The sequence below is a fragment of the Periophthalmus magnuspinnatus genome, chromosome 3 (genome assembly GCF_009829125.3).
Source record: "Periophthalmus magnuspinnatus isolate fPerMag1 chromosome 3, fPerMag1.2.pri, whole genome shotgun sequence".
NCBI classification, from domain to species: domain Eukaryota; kingdom Metazoa; phylum Chordata; class Actinopteri; order Gobiiformes; family Gobiidae; genus Periophthalmus; species Periophthalmus magnuspinnatus.
Genome location: NC_047128.1, coordinates 8,281,975 through 8,301,403, shown reverse-complemented (window position 1 = coordinate 8,301,403; position 19,429 = coordinate 8,281,975). Strand labels below are relative to the sequence as shown.

Genomic DNA, 19,429 nt, shown 5'->3' with positions numbered 1-19,429 from the left:
GAAATTTTAAATCAAGTTCTTACTTAGGCTGTTTCCTTTTAAAGGTGTTGCTACAGGCTTCATACTCTTAAATGAGACGCTGCAGTGACATCTACTGGTGTAACATATGCAATATGTATACCTGTCATAAACTAGAAATTGCAATCATAATCATTCATAATTTTGGACCTCGTGGATAAGAAGCTGTTTGCTTTGGGACAGTGGAGTATGTGCTGATTGGCTGTGTGGGACTCTGAGGCATGTGTGGATTGTTCGTTTGCTCCGGGACAGTGAGGTGTGTGCTGATTGGCTGTTTGCTCTGGGACAGTGAGGTTTGCGTGGATTGGGTCTTTGCTGTGGTGCACTGAGCGAACACTGAGCGTCTACATGTGTCTCCACAGACCCAGACAGAAGCACATATGATGGGTTGGTCCCTTCAGGCTCTGCTCTGGTTTGAGGCCCAGGTGCTGCTCTCCCTGTGGGCCAAGCCGGTCTTGCAAAGTCCCAATGCCTTCTATTACCAGGACCTCACCAACGGCCTCAACAAAAAAGGTATGTCAGGTCTGCATGGCTTATGAGGAACAGGAATATGAGAATGTGAAGGAACTTTTCTGTTTCTTTCTATGGAGATGATATTGCCTTGTTTGAAATGTTATTTTTATTATTATTTTTTTTTTTACATACACACACCTCCAGGTGTATAAATGCAAGATGGATTATAGTATAATGCTAAACTGTGGATAATTTCAAATTAAAACAAAACATTTTTGTGGAGACAAGCAGGTGGACTGCACCAGAAAAGTTACACCGTGCACCTTTAATGTTCACAGCTTTATTGACAATCTAAGGAAAACTTTGAGTGTGGTAAGCATAAATCCTGGCTCTGATAGTTTTGCTGAATGTCTTGAGAATAGGCTAGTTGCAGTATTTGATGTGTTCTGCCCTTGTATTTCTTCTACAATAGATGCAAGTGGAGTGCAGCTGCATATAGACTCGGCTCAGTCCACAGTAAATGCTCAGCAGGGCGGACATGCCACTCTGCCCTGTCGCTTCTGGTTTGAGCCCGACCTGAGTCCTCCAAAACAAGTCCGGATCAAATGGTCCAAAGTGTCCTCCTCCAGAGAGCCCGAGACTGATGTGCTGGTGGCCATTGGGGCCCGGAGCCGCAGCTATGCACACTACAGGTGAACACGGGAGCAGGGCTTACCAACGAATGGAAAAAAAAACATGCCATCTAATTGTGATTAGATTAGAGATTAGATTTGCAGTATTGATACTTTGCGGCTGGTGTCAACATTTCCCTGGGGTGTGATGTTAACTAAGACACTGCTCAATCTCAAGTTCTGTTACTCAAATTAGACTTTAATCTAAACTTTGTTTTAACACAATCTGACCAGAATGAACTGACTTGATTGACACTACAACAGGTGAGCTGATTTGTGCTGTTATTTTTTAGAAAATCAACAATTTTATAGAAAATCAACTAACTATAAACAAAACTGAGGAAATAAACAACAATTTATTTGTACATGTGGAACCCACCCTAGCCAATTAAATTGTTCAACCAGTGAATATTGATGGATTAGATCAGTGGTTCTTAACCTGGGTTCGATTGAACCCTAGGGGTTCGGTGAGTCACTCTCAGGGGTTCGGCGGAGGTCAAGACACGCACCCGACTCATACGATTAGCGGACTGCAAGCATCTCCAGACATTGGCCCATTTCAACAAATGCACCCTTTGATGTGTCTATCGAAGTATCTGCCCAACTTAAATGAGCCGTTTGAACAGCATAAAAACATAAAAATGAAGAAAAGGAACAGACTTTGTTGTGAAAATGACATGAGAGTGGCACTTGCCAAGTTGAAGCCACGCGTTTCTGACCTGGTCTCTCAAACGCACCAGCAGAAGTCACACTGATTTGCAGTAAATATTCATTAGATCAGGGGTCGGCAACCCGCGGCTCCGGAGACGCATGTGGCTCTTTCATCCTTATACTGTGGCTCTGCGTGGCTTGGGAAAATACATTTCAAGTATTTAATTGAAGTGTATTTTATTTGTGTTGGTTCTTTTTTATTGTAGTTTAAATTGGAAGATTATTGTGATCTTGAAATATTAAAATACAATATATTTACAATATATTTTCTTATTTTTCATTGATCAAAATAAGCGGCACACTCCCGGACACTGCTCACGCCTCACAGACACAGCTCACAGTCCTGCGTAAAGACACAGCCCTGATTTTCAGACGCTGTACGCACAGGGGTCAGGAGCAGGAGGATGTAACTGTGGCCCGTACCTCATGACACGCTAATAAGCTTGTCCGTAGATGAATAATGAAAATACTGAGGAAATCGCCACAGAAATCTATTTGATGTTGTGACAAGTTTATTATATCTGTGATAGATCTGCTCTTGTCTCCGCGATGACGTTTCACGTATAACACATCAGACACGTCGCTCAAAAGTAGAGCCACAAGTGAGTGAAAATGAGCCAAAACAAAAGACTTTGGAGAGCTTTTTAACAAAGGAGAAAAGGCCAACTGAGGAGCCAGAAGAGGAGCCTACGACCTGCAAGAAAAAGAAAGCTAAATTTAAGAGACAATACCTGGAGTCCTACTTAAATATGGGTTTGTTGCTACAGGTGAGTCTCATGTGCAGAGTCCACTCTGCGTAATATGTGGGAAAAGCAAATGAGGCAATGAAACCTTCAAAACTATTTTGGCACATGGAGACTAAGCACCTGGGATTAAAAGATAAGCCTTGAGTGTTTTTTGAAAGAAACTACGGAGCAGACTAGACATAATCACACTGCGGGTGTCATTGTCTCTCGTCACTCCTGGATGGCTCCACCACATCGCAACGAAACAAGTGCAGGGCTCCCTCTGATGCAGTGGTTTGGTGAGTTGTATTTTTTATCCACTTAACTTATTTTTGCCATATTTATCTGCCATGTGTAGAAGGCTTGTCCATGAAAATAAAACCTACATTATTCCGTTACATTATTATTATAATTATATACAATGTTATCTTCATTGTAGATGTCAAAAAGTATTTGCGGCTCCCAGTATTTTATTTTCCGTAGAAACTGGGTCCAAATGGCTCTTTGCGTGTTAAAGGTTGCCGACCCTGTAGCGTGATGGAAATTAGGTGATGGGTGTGTGTTAAAATGTTAAAAATAATAAATAGCATAAATACATTAAGTTCTTTATTGAAATACATAAGGTTAAAAATGTAAATAATTTCAGTGTGGTAGTATTTAAAAAAGTCATGTCTTTGTAAAAAGGTGTATATGTGTCGTAACGGTGGATGTAGGATGCAGATCTCGGGACAGATTTACAGTGTTTTATTTACAAGGTGCGGGATTCAAAGCCAATAGTAATAGTCACAACTGGGGGCAAGGTGCAGGAGGCAGAGCGGGCGGGCGCAGGACGGGACAAGGTAGGACGGACCGGAGCGGGAGCGGAGATAGCCAGAACCGGAACAGGACCAGGAGAGACCGAGCAGGAATAATCCAACAGGTGAGAGCCAAGGCGGAGGACGGGAGACGAGCCGGGAACCCAGACGGGACAGGAGGCGAAGACAAACCGGAGCTGGAGTGCAGGAGCAGGAACGAGCGGGAGAACAGGCATGTTTACACACGGACGATCTGGCTCCGAGTGTACTCTGCCGAGCCCTCAAATACTCGGCAGCAGGTGATGGTGATTGTGGTGATGCGCTCCAGGTGCGTGCAGGAGGAGTCAGGGGCTCCTCCCAGCTCCAGGCAGACAGGTAGGGGAGGGGGAGAGGACACAGGAGGACAGGCAAAACAGGCATCATGACAATATGTAATTTGTTGTGAGTTCATGCATTGTATTGGTTTTATTCTTTGAACACAGTGATGTTAATGCACGATTCACATCACTGTGTAATGTTAATGCACGATTCATTTTGTGCACCAGTAAAACATACATGTCTTGAATTTGGAAAATAAATATATATATATATATATATATATTCAATAAACAAGGGTTCGGTGAATGTGCATATGAAACCGGTGGGGTTCAGTACCTCCAATAAGGTTAAGAACCACTGGATTAGATGAAAGAATCATTTAAAATTTGATTTTTAATACATTAATTGAAAGAATGCGACTGTGAATGTGACTGTTGGGTTTGCACTGACCCAAGCATGCCGCTTGACCTAAGTGGACGTAGACGACTTAGACTTTGATGTTCCCATACATAGATTTGTGTTGTGTTTAAAATTTAGCAAGTTCTTTCAAGCAGGTTCTTTCAATCTCTCGATTGTTTAAACTGTAATATATTGCTATAGATATAGATATGTTGTACCACCTAGCTAAAGGCTGCTGCCTCAGTTTTGGCCAAAGTACTGAACTGAAGTTGAAGTCTCTGCACATTATTAGTTGGCCAACATCTTTTGTGTTTAACCAGAGCCTAATGCATTGTGGGGTGCAACCATGTTTAGCTGATCTTGTCTCAAACAACAATCAACATGATGGGATTATTTTGGCTTTGTCTACCTTCACCTGCGTCCATGTTGGTCCAGTGTATATATAATTTTTTTCCCATATTCCAAAATGTGCTTTAATTGTTACGCGCTTAACCCAAAATCCACCTGAAGTGAGCAAATAAACTTTTATGCCAATTAAGGGCTCCAAATGCGATATTTGTGCGTTTCCACCTCCCGTTACTTATGGGAATCTTCAAAATTCATATTAAAAACATGGTGATGGAAAACTGACATTTTAACTTCTTCACTAATACAAGAATCCCATGCATTTCAAAACATGTTTGTAGAGGTCTAAACTACAATTTTTTCTATAAAATGACAGGATATATATATTTTTTTTTTTCAGAAAACATCCTATGTAATTGCAGCCTTTGCGATTTGATCATTTTACCAACTCCAATTGCAAAAATGACATAATGTGCAGCCCTACAGTGGAGAAGGCAGTTTTTAAGTCATTATATTTTGGAGTTTGAAATAAAAATCCCTCTGCTCATTTGAAGCATATTTATAGCTTTTACCATGGTGTGAAAAGTTTAAGAACTTCTCCATTAGAACAAGTACCACCACAAGAAAATAGTGGCCTTTGGAATACCACCACGTCTAACTGAGGTTGGTAAGAGGACTATTCCAGGTCCATATCATGTCATTGCTACAGTAGTTTTTAACTAGCACAAACCAAGACACACCAACTTGCACAAATTGCCTCAGTTAATCTGTTTTGCATCTGCAAATATCAATACAGCTGGCTGCAAAAGCGTTCAAATAGGACATTGTCCCCTTCATGTGGATTTTCATGCATCCAAGCCACTGTGGGACCAGTCTGATATGATTGCAAAGGTTTAAAAAAATGTAATATTGTTCTATTATTCTTCCTGTTCAGTGGGCGTGTACACCTGAAGCAGGACTTAGAAGGAGATGCCTCATTGGTCATCTCTGCTCTGCAGCTCAATGACACAGGCCTTTACCGCTGTGAGGTGGTGGGGGGCCTGGAGGACCAAAGCACCTCCATCTATCTGGAACTACAAGGTAACCACGCCCTGCACCCACTGCAAAATGATTCCACAGCAGAATTTTCTTTTAAAAAACAAAGAAAAATGGCTTTCAATATTCAATTCAATATTATATAGGTCACATATTTTCCAGACTATACGTGGTTCCAGTGTATAAGTTGGACCTGCGAAAAAATGTTTAATAATGAAGAAGAAAACATAAGTCGCACTGGACTATAAATCTCATTTTTTGTGGAAATGTATTTTACAAAATCTGAGACCAAGAACAGACATTTTATCTTTAAAGGCAAGTTATAATAATAACAATAAAATAGAGAACAATAAGCTGAATAGCAGTACAGCACGCTAACGTAACTTATTACCAGTATATTTATTCAGCTACATGAAGCATAGACATCCAACTGAATAAGTGTCTGGTATGTTTACATAAGACATTAACAGTTAATCAGATACACTACACTAACGTAGGCAAGGCAAGTTTATTTGTATAGCACAATTCATACACAAGGTAATTCAAAGTGCTTTACAGAATAAGAAAGACATTAAAATCACACAAATCAAAACATAAATAATCACAAATAATCATCATAAATTTACCATTAAAAAGGGAAGAGTGCAGAATAAAAACCTTTCAGTCGTATGCACAGCTAAACAGAACCGTTTTGAGCCTGTATTTAAACTTTGTCAAAGTAGAGGCCTGTCTCACATCTTCAGGAAGACTGTTCCAGGTTTTAGCTGCATGAAACTTAAATGCTGATTCCCCATGTTTAGTCCTGACTCTGGGCACCAGCAGGAGGCCAGTCCCTGAAGTCCTCAGTGTGCGAGATGATTCATATGGCACTAACATGTCGGAGATGTACTTTCGACCTAGGCCATGGAGAGACTTACACACAAGCAGAGCTGCTTTAAAGTCTTTTCTTTGAGCTACAGGAAGCCAGTGCAGAGACCTGAGCACAGGACTTATGTGCTCGTACTTCCTGGTTGTAGTCAGGACCCGAGCCGCAGCGTTCTGGATGTACTGCAGCTGTGTTAGGGCTCGTTCGGAGAGGCCAGTGAGCAGGCCATTACAGTAATCTAACCTACTGGAGACAAATGCACGTATAAGTCTGGCTTTGACAGTATACCTTTGATTTTTGCAATGTTCTTTAGGTGGTAAAAAGCTGCAGATGTTATTGATTTGATGTGGCTGTTAAAGTTCAAGTCTGAGTCCATTATTACCCCTAGATTTCTAGCCTGAGTTGAAGGTTTTAGAGAGAGACTGGAGGTGACTGCTGACACTTTCTCTATATTTCTGTGGGCCAAAGACGATGACTTCAGTCTTGTCTGAGTTTAGCAGAAGAAAGTTGTTTTGCATCCACACACTGATAAAGCGCTTTGAGCACCTTGAAGGTGGGAAAGCGCTATAGAAAAATGTGACCATTTACCAATGTGACCATTTGATCTGTTGGATGCAGTGCCAGAGTGAGTCCACTGGTCCATATTCACCTGCTGCCAGTGAGACATAGATCTGAGTGTCATCTGCATAGTTGTGGTAGGACACATTATTGCTGCGTATTAACTGGCCTAACGGCAGCATGTAGAGATTGAACAGCAGGGGTCCCAGCATTGAACCCTGGGGCACCCCACAGGTCAGGGACATTTTATCTGATATACATTTTCCAATTTCAACAAAGTACTCCCTGTTTTCTAAATAGGACTTGAACCAGTTTAGTGCCGTACCAGAGATGCCCACCCAGTCCTCCAGTCTCTGTAAGAGGATCCCATGATCCACAGTGTCAAAGGCAGCACTCAGATCTAACAGGATCAAGACTGAGACTTTGCTTGCATCAGTGTTCAGGTGGATGTCATTTGTCACCTTGATAAGAGCAGTCTCAGTGCTGTGGTGGGGTCTAAAACCTGATTGGAAGACTTCAAAGGAGTTGTTCATTTCGAGGAAGTTGTTGAACAACTTTTTCGAGGACTTTGCCTAAAAACGGCTGATTTGAGATTGGTCGTTAATTGTTCAATATTGTGGCATCAAGACCACAGTTTTCAAAATCGCTTGGGAATGTTCCAGATTGAAGTGACATATTAACTGTGAGAGTGAGTGGTGATAGCAAACTGTTGAGCACTGACATTACAAATTTAGTGGGTAACACATTGAGGCAGCATGTAGATGAACTCAGACTGGTGACAATCTCTTGGACAGTTTTGTCAGTTACAGGTGCAAAGTGAGTCAGCTCTAAGTGTCTAGGTGGGTGCTGAGGTATTATTTGCATTGTGGAATTTATGGCATTTTTAATGCCCTGAATCTTGTCATTAAAGAATACTGCAAACTCATTGCACGGCAGTGGAGCTGGGGGGTTTGTTAATCTGTTTACCATTGCAAACAGGACATGAGAGTTGTTACAACAACTTCCAATAATGTCAGAAAAATACTTTGCCTTGTTCTACATAAACTGTAGTTGTACATGTGCATCTTTTCTCTGTAAATCTCATAATGAACCTGGAGCTTTGACTTGCGCCATTCCCGCTCGACTCTCCGGCACTCCCTTTTCTGTGCCCTGACCGAGTCATCATTCCCCCATGGCGCTTTCTGCTTATCTTTAACCATTTTAACCTTCATCAGGGTAATGGTGTCCAGAACATTCAAAACACTCGAAGTTACAGCATTCATTACCTGTGTTTTTGTCGAGCCATGTTTCAGTTAAAAACATAAAATTAAGATTAAAAGAGGAAATAAAATCATTAATTAAAAATTACTTGTTACATAAAGATCTGACATTGAGCACTGCAAGTTTCAGATTAGTTTCAGTAGGACTGGATGTTATCATCTTACAGGGAATGTGAACTAAATGTCTTTGATTGGACAGTCTCACTGTCCTTCTGTTAATCAGTCTACGTGGTGTAACTGTGGATATAGCTCCATCACAGGGCCTCAGCATGATATTATCTTTATCGTGACTGTATGTCCTGAGACAGCAGAGGCCCTGTGTGTCCTAGCTCTTGTTGATAACAGCTCTGGGGGAGGGCAGGGAAGGGCAAGCTGGGGGGAGTTTGGGTGAGGGACCAGGTGAGAGCCAAAGAGGAGCAGGGGGCAGTTTGGGTGAGAGACCAGGTGAGGGCTGAGGAGGCGGAACAGGGGGGAGTTTGGGTGAAAGACGAGGGGGGATAGGTGTGTACGGGGAAGAGTTCAGCATAGTTGATGCCAGTCCTCTTGATCGCACTATATTAGGTGTGAGGGGAGCCATCTTAATTCCTGATCTGATGAGACTTTCTAGATAGTCGGGAAGGGCCATAGGTGAAGGTGGGGAGGAAAAGGAGAGTGAGGAGTCCCTAGAGGGAGTAGATGTAGCAAAGGGGACCCAGGGCTGGTCTGTGGGCAGGGGAGGTGATGTGGGTGCTGCTGGGGCTGTCACAGACAGGTTCAAGGCCTGTGATGTGGGCCCTGGGGGAAGTGACGCTGGAGATGCATCCTTCACTTTTGAAGGTGGTGGTGATGCTGATTTGTTCTCTTGGAGAGGTGGTGGTGCTGCTGAATCCTTCGCTGGGGGAGATGATTGTGGGGCTGGTGATGACTCTTTTGCTGGGGGAGATGATTGTGGTGCTGGTGATGACTCTTTTGCTGGGGGAGATGGTTGTGCTGCTGGTGGTGACTCCTTCGCTGGGGGAGGTGGTGGTTGTAGTTGTGGTGCTGCTGGTGGTGCTGACACATTGGCTCGGTCTGTGGTTGGTGCAGCAGGAATGCTTCTCTCATTCCTCTTTTCTCTCACTGGCCCAGGACCCTGTCCAGGCTGGTGCCTCAGAACGCAGAGGAGGTTATCCGTCAACACTCTTACTCCACCTCTGCTCAGGTGCAGGCCATTTCCCTTGAACAGGTCCTCTCGTTTCCAGAATAGATCAATGTTCTCAATGCAGTGCGGTCCTGTGACCGCACACGTGTTGAACAGCCATGTGTTCAGCTGAAACAGCCGGGTAAATTTGTTCATCTTCCTTCTGTCTGTGCTAGGAAGAGGTCCACTGATGAAAGTCTTAACCTCCACTTTATCAAGCTCCTCAAGTAATTCAATGAAATCCTTTTTCAAGATTTCAGTCTGATTCATTCCGGTGTCAACTGCACCCACGTGCACAATCAGCTGTTTAGCTCCTTGGTATGTTGACAAAACTTTTGGGAGGAGTTTTGTTATCTCAGAGACAGTGTGACTGGGGTACAAGCAAGTTTGGATTTCTCTGTGAGTCACGTCTCTGATAGCACCGTTTCCTAGCAGCAGTGTATGTCTGACCTTGACGTTTGGCACAGACCGCCTGTCTGCCGCTGCTGCTCTTTTGCCAACTTCATTGCTCTTGTTTTGCGACAAAAAATAATTTTCCGTTTGCATATTAACATCAACATCAGTCTGTGACAGTGGTAAAAATCTGTTTGTAAGCTGTATTTTGGGTGATGTAACTATATTAACATTGCCTCTTATCACTTTGATAAGAGGCGTTTGCTTGAAATTCTTGTCTTTACAAAGTTTTGGAAAAGACACCGTATCACTCAGGTTTAAGTTGAAAGTAGCAGTTTTTTCACTCTCTTCTCTGAAAGTAACTGTAGGCTGCTTACCACTGGTAGTCACAAGGAACGTTCGGTGAAGTCCTTTTTCAGACTCTAAAACAAATATCCGTGATTGTAGCTCATTAATTTGTTGTTGATAGTTCCGACAGCGTTTGCAGAAAGAATTCCTTTTGTTTCTTCCCCCGAACATCTTGGTGGCTTGTCAAAAATTTTGTAAAAAAATTTAAAAATGGTTTAAAACTCTTGGTTTACTTAAGAGAAAATCATAACTAACCAAATCTCCCAGCAATGGAAGAGGTAAAATGATTAAAAAAGCAAAGTAAGGAGGAAGCAGCAGGAGCAAGCAAGGTTTGCGTCTGCACTCTTCAGAAGCAGACGCAAAACGTAACATATGCTTGTCCACAAACACGAGACACGAGAGTTCTTTTCACTGGTGTTTACTGTGGTCTGTCTTCTTCATCACAGTTCACATCGTAGAACTAGCAAACACATAAAATATAATATAAGTTCTGGCTCATATTACATATACACACAAACCTGCATATGAAAGCAAGAAAAATATACATACCACTTAGGCCTGCTAGTAAACAAACCGGTGAACCGAAAATTTTATATTTTACTTTTCAATTGTTTCTTAAATTGTGCTCTGTCGGGTAAGACTTTGCATTAGCGTAAAACAGGAAGTAGTTTTCGTGACTTTTAGCTAGACTTATGATAAACTAAACATTTACATATTGTCCCAAATGAAAAATTATCACCTTTATGGTCTTAATAAATAAATAAATGAAGGGGACATAAATAAGGGGAAATTAAATATGAAATGTATAAAAGAAAATGAGTCAAGTACATTTTCTTACAGGTGTTACAAACACATCAGCGCTATCTACTGGTCAAACAAGTGAACTGTAACATGTATAATCAACTGTTACATAACACATATTTACATTAACAAATTGAACAAGTAAAAAAATTGTTAGATTTATTCCTCCAAACCAGACTGACAGGACTGGCTGCCGACCTTGTTGATCACTGATCATAAGAAATTATTGGAATAGTTGGAATAAAATTGGAATATTTAAATTTGATTTCAATTCATTTTTGTGTCTGTTTGAAAATACCACACTTTGTGCATTATTTAGTGTTTTGTCCTTCAAATTATAAATCAGATGTTAGGTCCTTACAGTTACTCTTTAAATTACTGTTACTTGAGTAATAATTTTCTCAAATTCTTTTAATTTTTTTTTTTTTTTACTGTTGTACTACTACTACTACTACTACTACTGAAATATTTTTTGAAGTAACATTACTCTTACTTGAACAAAATTTTTGACTACTCTACCACCTCTGGATGAATTGCACAGATGGTATGGTATTATTTCATAAAGTATATTATTTTATAGCACTGTCCTTTTTTTTTCTTTATCAGTGAGTAGATTTACATGGCTACTAATAATTACATAACCCAGTAATGAAGTCTGATGTGCCTGTTAACCATTGGATTTTATGAGTAACTGATGTATTTAGACAAAAAGCACAATGCATTTAAAATAACTCTCATTGTCAAAACCTGCACAGATGTGAACCATCCTAAAGAAATCCAATTACTCACACATCAGATGCAACCATGTGACATTTCAATAATCTTATATCTCCAGAAATCAAATAATGATCAGATATATGGTGTGCATGTAAAGCTAGTCACTGTAATCCTAACTCCTTCGTATGTCTCTGCTTGCTCCAGGGGTGGTGTTCCCATACCAGCACCCTCAGGGCCGATACCACCTTAGCTTCGGGGGGGCTCAGCAGGCCTGTGCCGAGCAGGATGCGACCCTGGCCACCTTCACCCAACTGTACGAGTCCTGGAGAGAGGGGCTGCACTGGTGTAATGCAGGCTGGCTGGCAGATGGCACCGTGCAGTACCCCATCACCCATCCCCGTGCAAAATGTGGGGGGCCCGGAGTGGTCCCTGGAGTTCGCAGCTATGGCAAGAGACATCCACACCAGCACCAGTACGATGTGTTCTGCTTCTCCTCGGCCCTCCCAGGTACTATGACAAAGGAATTATTTCTGTTTAGAACCCCATGATCGGGCGCTTGTGTGTGTGAGTCTGTTAAGTTTCATTCTAAATAATGAGGTGAGTTATGGCTGGATCTTTTAGAGCCACTCAGAAGACAGGCTCTTTAAAGGGCCCATATTACGCCATGTTCTGATCTATGTTATAATGTTGTTTCATTTGTCTGATAACAAATTTTATCCAGTCGCCACTTGGAGGAATATTGAAGGCTAGGATTAAAATGGTTCAAAGTTGAAATGGGAATCCACTTTTCACTTGCAACAAATAAAATAGAGCTGGGCAGTAATTCAATTTTTTTTTTTTAAATAATTCTTTTTATTTGAGTTTTTCTTTAAAACAAATGTAAAACAAAAACAATGTACAAAGTAAATACATAAAAAAGACAACAAATGTAAAATTAAATAGGTTAAATAATATGCTATCTGAACCCCGCCCCGGGGGGGCGGGGTTCAGATACCATATTCTATACCTGCATATTCACCTGTCTATCCTGTCTATCACAGTTCTCCAGAAATCCATCCCATGTCAGGTGGAAAGTGTCCACTTTCCCTCTAAGTTCGAATTTAATTTTGTTCTAGCTGGACATGTTTCAATATGTCATACAACAGATTAATATAGGTTGGAGGGTTTTTTGTTTCCAGTTCAACAGAATAAGTCTCCTAGCCAATAATGTCACAAATTTGACAAACGTTTTTTGTTCATTCCGGAGATTTGCACCAGCTGAGGGTACGCCAAACAGTGCCAGCGCAGGGTCAGGATCTAACTGAAGTTGACAAACGTCTGACATCATGCGGAATATTTTTGTCCAATAGGGGGACATTTCTGGACAACTCCAAAAAGTATGAGTCAGTGAGGCTTGGCCCTGCCCACAGCGCTCACAAACTGTCCGCTCCAGGAAATATTTTGGAAAGTCGCACCTTTGACAGATGTAGTCTATGTAAAATTTTAAATTGCAGTAGACCATGATGGGCGCAAATCGAAGAGGAGTGGACATTGTCCTGGGCTTTAGTCCACTGATTGTCAGTTATGTCCACTCCAATGTCCTGTTTCCAAGCGTCCTTGAGATGGTCTAGCGTAGGCATATCTTCCAAGTCCAACAAGCCATTACAAATTCTGGAGATTGAGCCTTTTTTCAGAGGATCTCTCAAAAGTATAGTATCAAGTTCATACTCAGGAGGCTGACAGGGGAAGGATGAGAGCGTTGATTTTACAAAACTGCGAATCTGCAAATATTTGAAGAAGTCTCTCTTTTCTATCTTATTTTCCACAGAGTTGATCAAAGGTGGCAAATGTTTTTTGGATAAATAAATCTTGCAAGGAATTTATTCCCATGGTTGCCCATTGACTGAAAGAAATTTCCGAAAGTGCTGGAATAAACTCATGATTATATGTTATTGGTGCCATTGTGGAGATCTCTTTCCATTTAAAGTGTTTTCTAATTTGATGCAAGATTTTAACTGAGTGGGAAACGATAAGATTCTTAAATTTGGGAATAGTCGCTTTTAAAGAAGCATAAATAAGTGCTCGCAGTGAAGTTGGGCGGGCACTGTTTTCTTCAATTTCAACCCAGTCAGCCTCCCCAGCATTACACCAGAAGGACAGAGATCGTATATTATATGACCAGTAGTAAAATCTGAAGCGGGGCAATCCCATCCCCCCAAGCTCTCTGGGTCTTTGTAAAAATGCTTTCTTAATCTGGGGGGTCTTTTTATTCCAAATAAATTGCGAGATCAAACTATCTAATTTGGAAAAAAATGATTTGGTGATGAGGTAAGATATGCATTGGAATAAGAATTTAAAAATTTTGGTAAAATATTCATCCTTACAATATTAATCCTCCCTGCCAAAGAGACTGGAAGACTCATCCATTTGTCGAAGTTCTGTTTCGTTTGTTCATACAGAGCTAAAAAATGTTGTTTAAAGAGACCAGAGAACTCTTGTGTCACATTAATGCCCAAGTACTTAAATTTTATCTGAAACTGTAAAGGGATATGCATTAAGAGGGGGACAGGGCTGTTTAGATACATTCTTGATTAAAAAGAGGGTACTATCCCAAAGTCCTGCAGTACTGACATTATGATTGGTAGGGAGCGTTCGGGATTTGATATGTGCAACAACAGATCGTTGGCATACAAAGATACTTTGTTTCATTTCTCCCCTAATGATGCCTGAATATCCCACATTTGTTTTTAATGCTATGGCCAGGGGTTCAATTTCTAAAGCAAATAACAGAGGGGACAGTGGGCAACCTTGTCTTGTTGATCGGCCTAAAGGAAAGTAGGATGAATAAATGTCATTAGTTTGTATGGATGCTTTCGGGTGTACATACAGCAACTTGACCAAAGATACAAAAGTAGTGACACACCGGTAAACTGGACTCAAATGCAACACGAAGTGAACCGTCAAACGTCTCAAACTACAACAGAAAGTGTCCTTTAAGCAGGTAATTCAGAATATGCTAAATCAGAGACTAAACAACTGAGGAATAAAGTCTTATTTAATGTCAATGAAAAGCTCTTCCACACTGGGGATTCAAATGGGGAAACAGGCTGGACCAATAAACTCAGGAACAGGTAACTCCAACAGATATAAATGCAGGTACAGAATTGCAGAAATGCAAACAACAGAGTATAACAGAGGAGCTTGAAAGTTGCTCTTGTCTAGTCAACAACCTAGCAAGAACTAATTGAACAGAAGCAGTATATATAGGCTACCCTGAGCTGATTAGCACAATGAGAGGCAGCTGCTGGGAAACCAGGAAGGTAACAAAAGAAGGGCCGGAACAGGCTGAAAAACGGAGCCGGACTGAGGAAAAAAACAAGCAAACAGGTAGAACTATGACAAGTAGGGCCAAATCCAAACTTCGACAGGGCAAAGAAAAGGTAGTCCCATTCGACCCTGTCAAAAGCCTTCTCCGCGTCCAAAGAGAGCAGCAATTCCTGATCATTTTTGTTTTCTTGGGTGTAAATTATATTTTGTAATGTCCTAATATTAAAAAACAGATGTCTGTCTTTTATGAAGCCCGTCTGATCTTGAGATATGACAGTCAGAAGTATATTCTCTAGGCATGTAGCCAGGATCTTGGCTAAGATTTTATAATCGACGTTTAACAAACTTATTGGTCTATATGAACTAGGCTCTAAAGGGTCTTTGCCAGATTTGTGTATGAGTGAAATACTAGCTTCATAGAATGATGGAGGCAGCAAACCTCTGATCAGAGCCTCGCTAAACACTTCCAACAGCGTTGGAGAAATCTGGCCTTTAAATGTTTTATAGAACTCAACAGTATATCCATCAGGACCAGGGGCCTTCGAGTTTTGCATTTTAAGTATTGCTTCTTTTATCTCTCCTAATGTTATCGATTTTTCCAACATGGCCCTGCGGTCAGTACTAACTTGAGGAATACTGAGCTTTTCAAAGAAGTTGTTAACTAATTTAGAGTCCCCCTTTCATTCAGACGTATACAGTTTGCTATAGTATTGTTTAAACATGTCATTAATCTCTTTAGGATCAGTTGTGATCTGTCTCAAACCAGTCCTGACTTCAATAATTGATCTTGACGCCTGTTGTTCTTTAATTTGGGATGCTAGGAATCTACCCACCGTCTCTCCATGTTCATAGTATTTATGTCTTAGCTGTGTTAAAAGCTTGGTTGTTTCAGAATTATACAGTAAATTAAGTTCAGTCTGGAGACATTGCCTTTTATTATACAGGTCAGATGAGGGGGAGGTCTCATATAGGCGATCTATTTCTTTGATTTTGCAAATAATAGTGGATTCTTTTTCTCTTCTCTTTTTGTTATTGAAACTGCTCCACGAAACTAGCTGACCACGTAAGTAGGCTTTTTGAGTCTCCCATAAAACGCATCTTGTTATATCTGGGGCGTCGTTAGTGACTTGAAAGAAATGAAGGTGTTTCTCAATTTCTTTCTTGCTTATCTGATCCAATAACAGAGAGTTGTTAAATCTCCACACTTTATTTGTATTTTGCCCAATTGCAATTTGTAATAATACTGGACTATGGTCTGACAAAATTATTGTTTTATATTCACAGCGTTGAACTTTAGATAGTAGGCCCTGATCAATTAGGAAGAAATCAATCCTCGAAAAGGAGTGAATGAATATGTTCAGGGGGTCAAATTCCTGCTCAAAGAGCAGAAGAAGAAAAAAAAAAAAAAAAAAAATTAAAGCCGCAAGCGGCATCGAACGGCCCTTGCGGGCCGTGCTTCGCACTCGGCCGACCCGGCACTCCCTGTGGGTGGCGCTAACGCGCCACTTATCCCTTTTTTATTGCGGCTTTGGGCTGCACTTGTCAAAACACATTGGAAGTGCTGATGCACAAAATGCAAAAACATGGGTTTTCCAGGCGTCGCCATGGCAACACCGTGCAAAATACAAAGTTGGCCCCCGGACTTTTTTGACGGGGACGACCTGAAGAATCACTGTGCCAAATTTCACATTCCTCAATGAAGTGAATAAGTCGTTATAAGATTTTGAAATGTACGAAAATTTTGAAATTTTCCCATTAGGATAACATGGGCTCTTTTGCGCATTGCCATGGCAACCCAGTGAAAAATATGACTTGGGTCTGATTGACTTTTTTGATCAGGATGACATGACGAGTACTGGTGCCAAATTTCACATTATTCCATGAAACTAATATTTTTCCCATGAATGGGAAAAATTGGGAGGTTTCCCTTTAGGATAACATTGGCAGTTTGGCACATCGCCATGGCAACACGGAGCAAAAAAACACATGGGTGTGATTGACTTTATTGATTGGGATGACCCACTGGAATTTTGTGTCAAATTTGGTAACATTTGGAAAAACTAAATTTTCAGCCTTCCATACAAATTTATTTCTTATTCTGTAGGGGGCGCTGTCACGCCAAATGTATTTCTTTCATAATCATTAGAATTAGGCCGGAAAGTTTTACAACTGATTTGAATTTGAGCCAAATCGGACTTTGCATGCGCAAACGGGAGCAAATTTTGAAATTTGAAAATTGTAGTGAGCATTTAAATCCCTCAATGATATGTGTAACTAATCAGTTCATTTCATTCAATTTTATTTTGAAGAGAATAAATACAATTCTACATAGATAGATATTATGATACGTTTATTAGATGCTATTTGGCCATAATATGGATTGGTGAAACAAAAGACTGGAGAATTTTTGAAAAAAACAAAACAAAACATTCAGCCATTTTGCAAGGTTTGGTCAAACAAAAGGCTGGAGAGTTTTTGAAAAAAAACAAAAACATTCAGCCATTTTGTAAGAGTTGTTCAGACTGAAGACTTTTGAATCAAAACATTCGGTCCTGATTGGCTGAGAGACACATCAAAGAAAAGAAGTCTCACTTTCCCTGGCTTCTGATTGGCTGAGAGTTCGCACCACTGATGACGCTGCAGAAGTCTTAAATACAGGTGCAGAGTCGCCCTGCCCCTTTGTGCCTCTCATTCTTCCAAAGTTTGAGCTGCACTTGACTGCCCTTTCGCTGTCTTTTCGCTGACTTTTCATCGATTTTGCGATCATCGGATCACTGGATTACTGTTTTTCGTCGTGTGTCTTTTGTCCGTGATTTTGTCCTGTGCATCCGTGTTTTTGACAAACCTTTTGACTGAGGACATCAAACCATCTTTGTTCTCAATCCCGGACCGCAGAACTTAGGATAAAGGTAAGAAATCTGACTTTTATTTACTTTATACTGCTGGTTTCTTCAAATGTGTGTTAAATAAAGCTGCTTTGTTATTTGAATGTAGCTGTAGTGAAAATTCACCGTCTATTGTGTAAAAGCTAAGCTAACTTTTTTTCTTGGGCGTGTCCCCATGTGCTGTGTGGCTAATGGTTTATATGGGCTGTGTATGTGTGCCTGCTAATGTGCTAATATTCACCATCTATTGTGTAAAAGCTAAGCTAACGTTTTATTTAGGGCGTTTCCCCATGTGCTGTGTGGCTAATAGTTTATATGGGCTGTGTATGTGTGCCTGCTAATGTGCTAATATTCACCGTCTATTGTGTAAAAGCTAAGCTAACGTTTTATTTAGGGCAGGGGTGTCCAAACTTTTTACGAAGGGGGCCGGATTTGATGTGGTCAAATGTGGGGGGGCCGACCTCGGCTGACGTTCATTACATAGAGCAACAATATATTTAAACACATTTTAGCAAGCCATTCTGTGTTTCACATTTGCTTTTTTATTTTAATTTCAACAACCAAACATGCATTTTGGTTCATCTGAAACATGAATATCACATGCAATTGAATATTCAACTTTTTTTTCTTAAACAGAAGTAATTATACTCTTGAGTGCAAATTACATTTGAACATGAATTATATCATCATGGGAGTTCAATGTTCACAGAATTTTTGAATAACAGAAATGAGTAAGCAATAGTCATTAACCACAAGTGCGGGGCTCATTTGATATATGACATATCATCAAATATAAATGTTGATTGAACAGTTTATTCTGAAGTGAAAACTGACTTAGTTTTGTTTTGTTCAGTCACAAATTCAGACAAGTTGTCAGAGAGTTATTTAAATGACAAATGACTTGCCTGCATTAATGTGACGGGTGATACTGAGATCTGGACTGCAGCACAAAGGCCAGGTCTGGCTCAAAGGCAGTGGTATTGATGCGAAAGATGTCTCGTAGGTGAGAGTCTGTGAGCCGTGTCCTCAAACGGTTCTTATTTAAGTTCATAACCGAGAATGTCTTCTCACACAAATACGTCGACCCAAACAAGCTCAGCATTTTCTTGGCAAACTCTCGAATCTCTCTAAACCTGCCTTTATCCAGCTGTCGGTAAAAGTTGGCGAGAGAAAGTTGCTGGTGCCGACTGCGGCTCTCAGCGTCACACTGCAGCTCAATGAGCTCCAGCTGTAAATGGTCTGGAACATCATCTGTGTCCACAGAGAAGGTGAGGAAAAAAAAGCGATATCCTTCTCAATAGCTGCAAAATCCCGAAAGCGTCGTGTGAACTCTTCAGCCAAAGATAAAATATCTGATGCGTACCTCCTCGTTTGCGCACTGACATTGCTCTCTGGGAATCTGGCCATGATTTCTTGCAGCGCTGAAAAATGTGCAGTATTGGGCTGGGTCTGCGACAGGTGTCTTTCAAACAGTTTGAGCTTGGTTCCAAAGGCTTTGATTTGTGAATATAGTTGGCTTATGACTGCGTCTGGTCCCTGGAGATTGGTGTTGAGGACATTAAGGTGCTTTGTAATATCAACTAGAAAACCCAAATCAGCTAGCCACATGGGGTCACTTAGTTCTTGCATAGGTTGTCCCTTTTCAGCCAAAAACTGACCGATTTGCTGC

At 40.8% G+C, this 19,429-nt stretch overlaps 1 protein-coding gene across 1 annotated transcript in view; it reads left to right on the top strand.

The window, feature by feature from the left end:
• The first annotated feature begins 401 nt into the window (after positions 1-401).
• Positions 402-19,429, top strand: part of LOC129457434 (hyaluronan and proteoglycan link protein 3-like) — a 60,807-nt gene continuing 41,779 nt past the window's right edge. Inside the window, exons 1-4 of the mRNA XM_055232550.1 lie at positions 402-531; positions 944-1,163; positions 5,369-5,514; positions 11,774-12,076. Coding sequence (XP_055088525.1) covers positions 402-531; positions 944-1,163; positions 5,369-5,514; positions 11,774-12,076 — 799 coding nt within the window. The remainder of the gene's footprint in view (positions 532-943; positions 1,164-5,368; positions 5,515-11,773; positions 12,077-19,429) is intronic.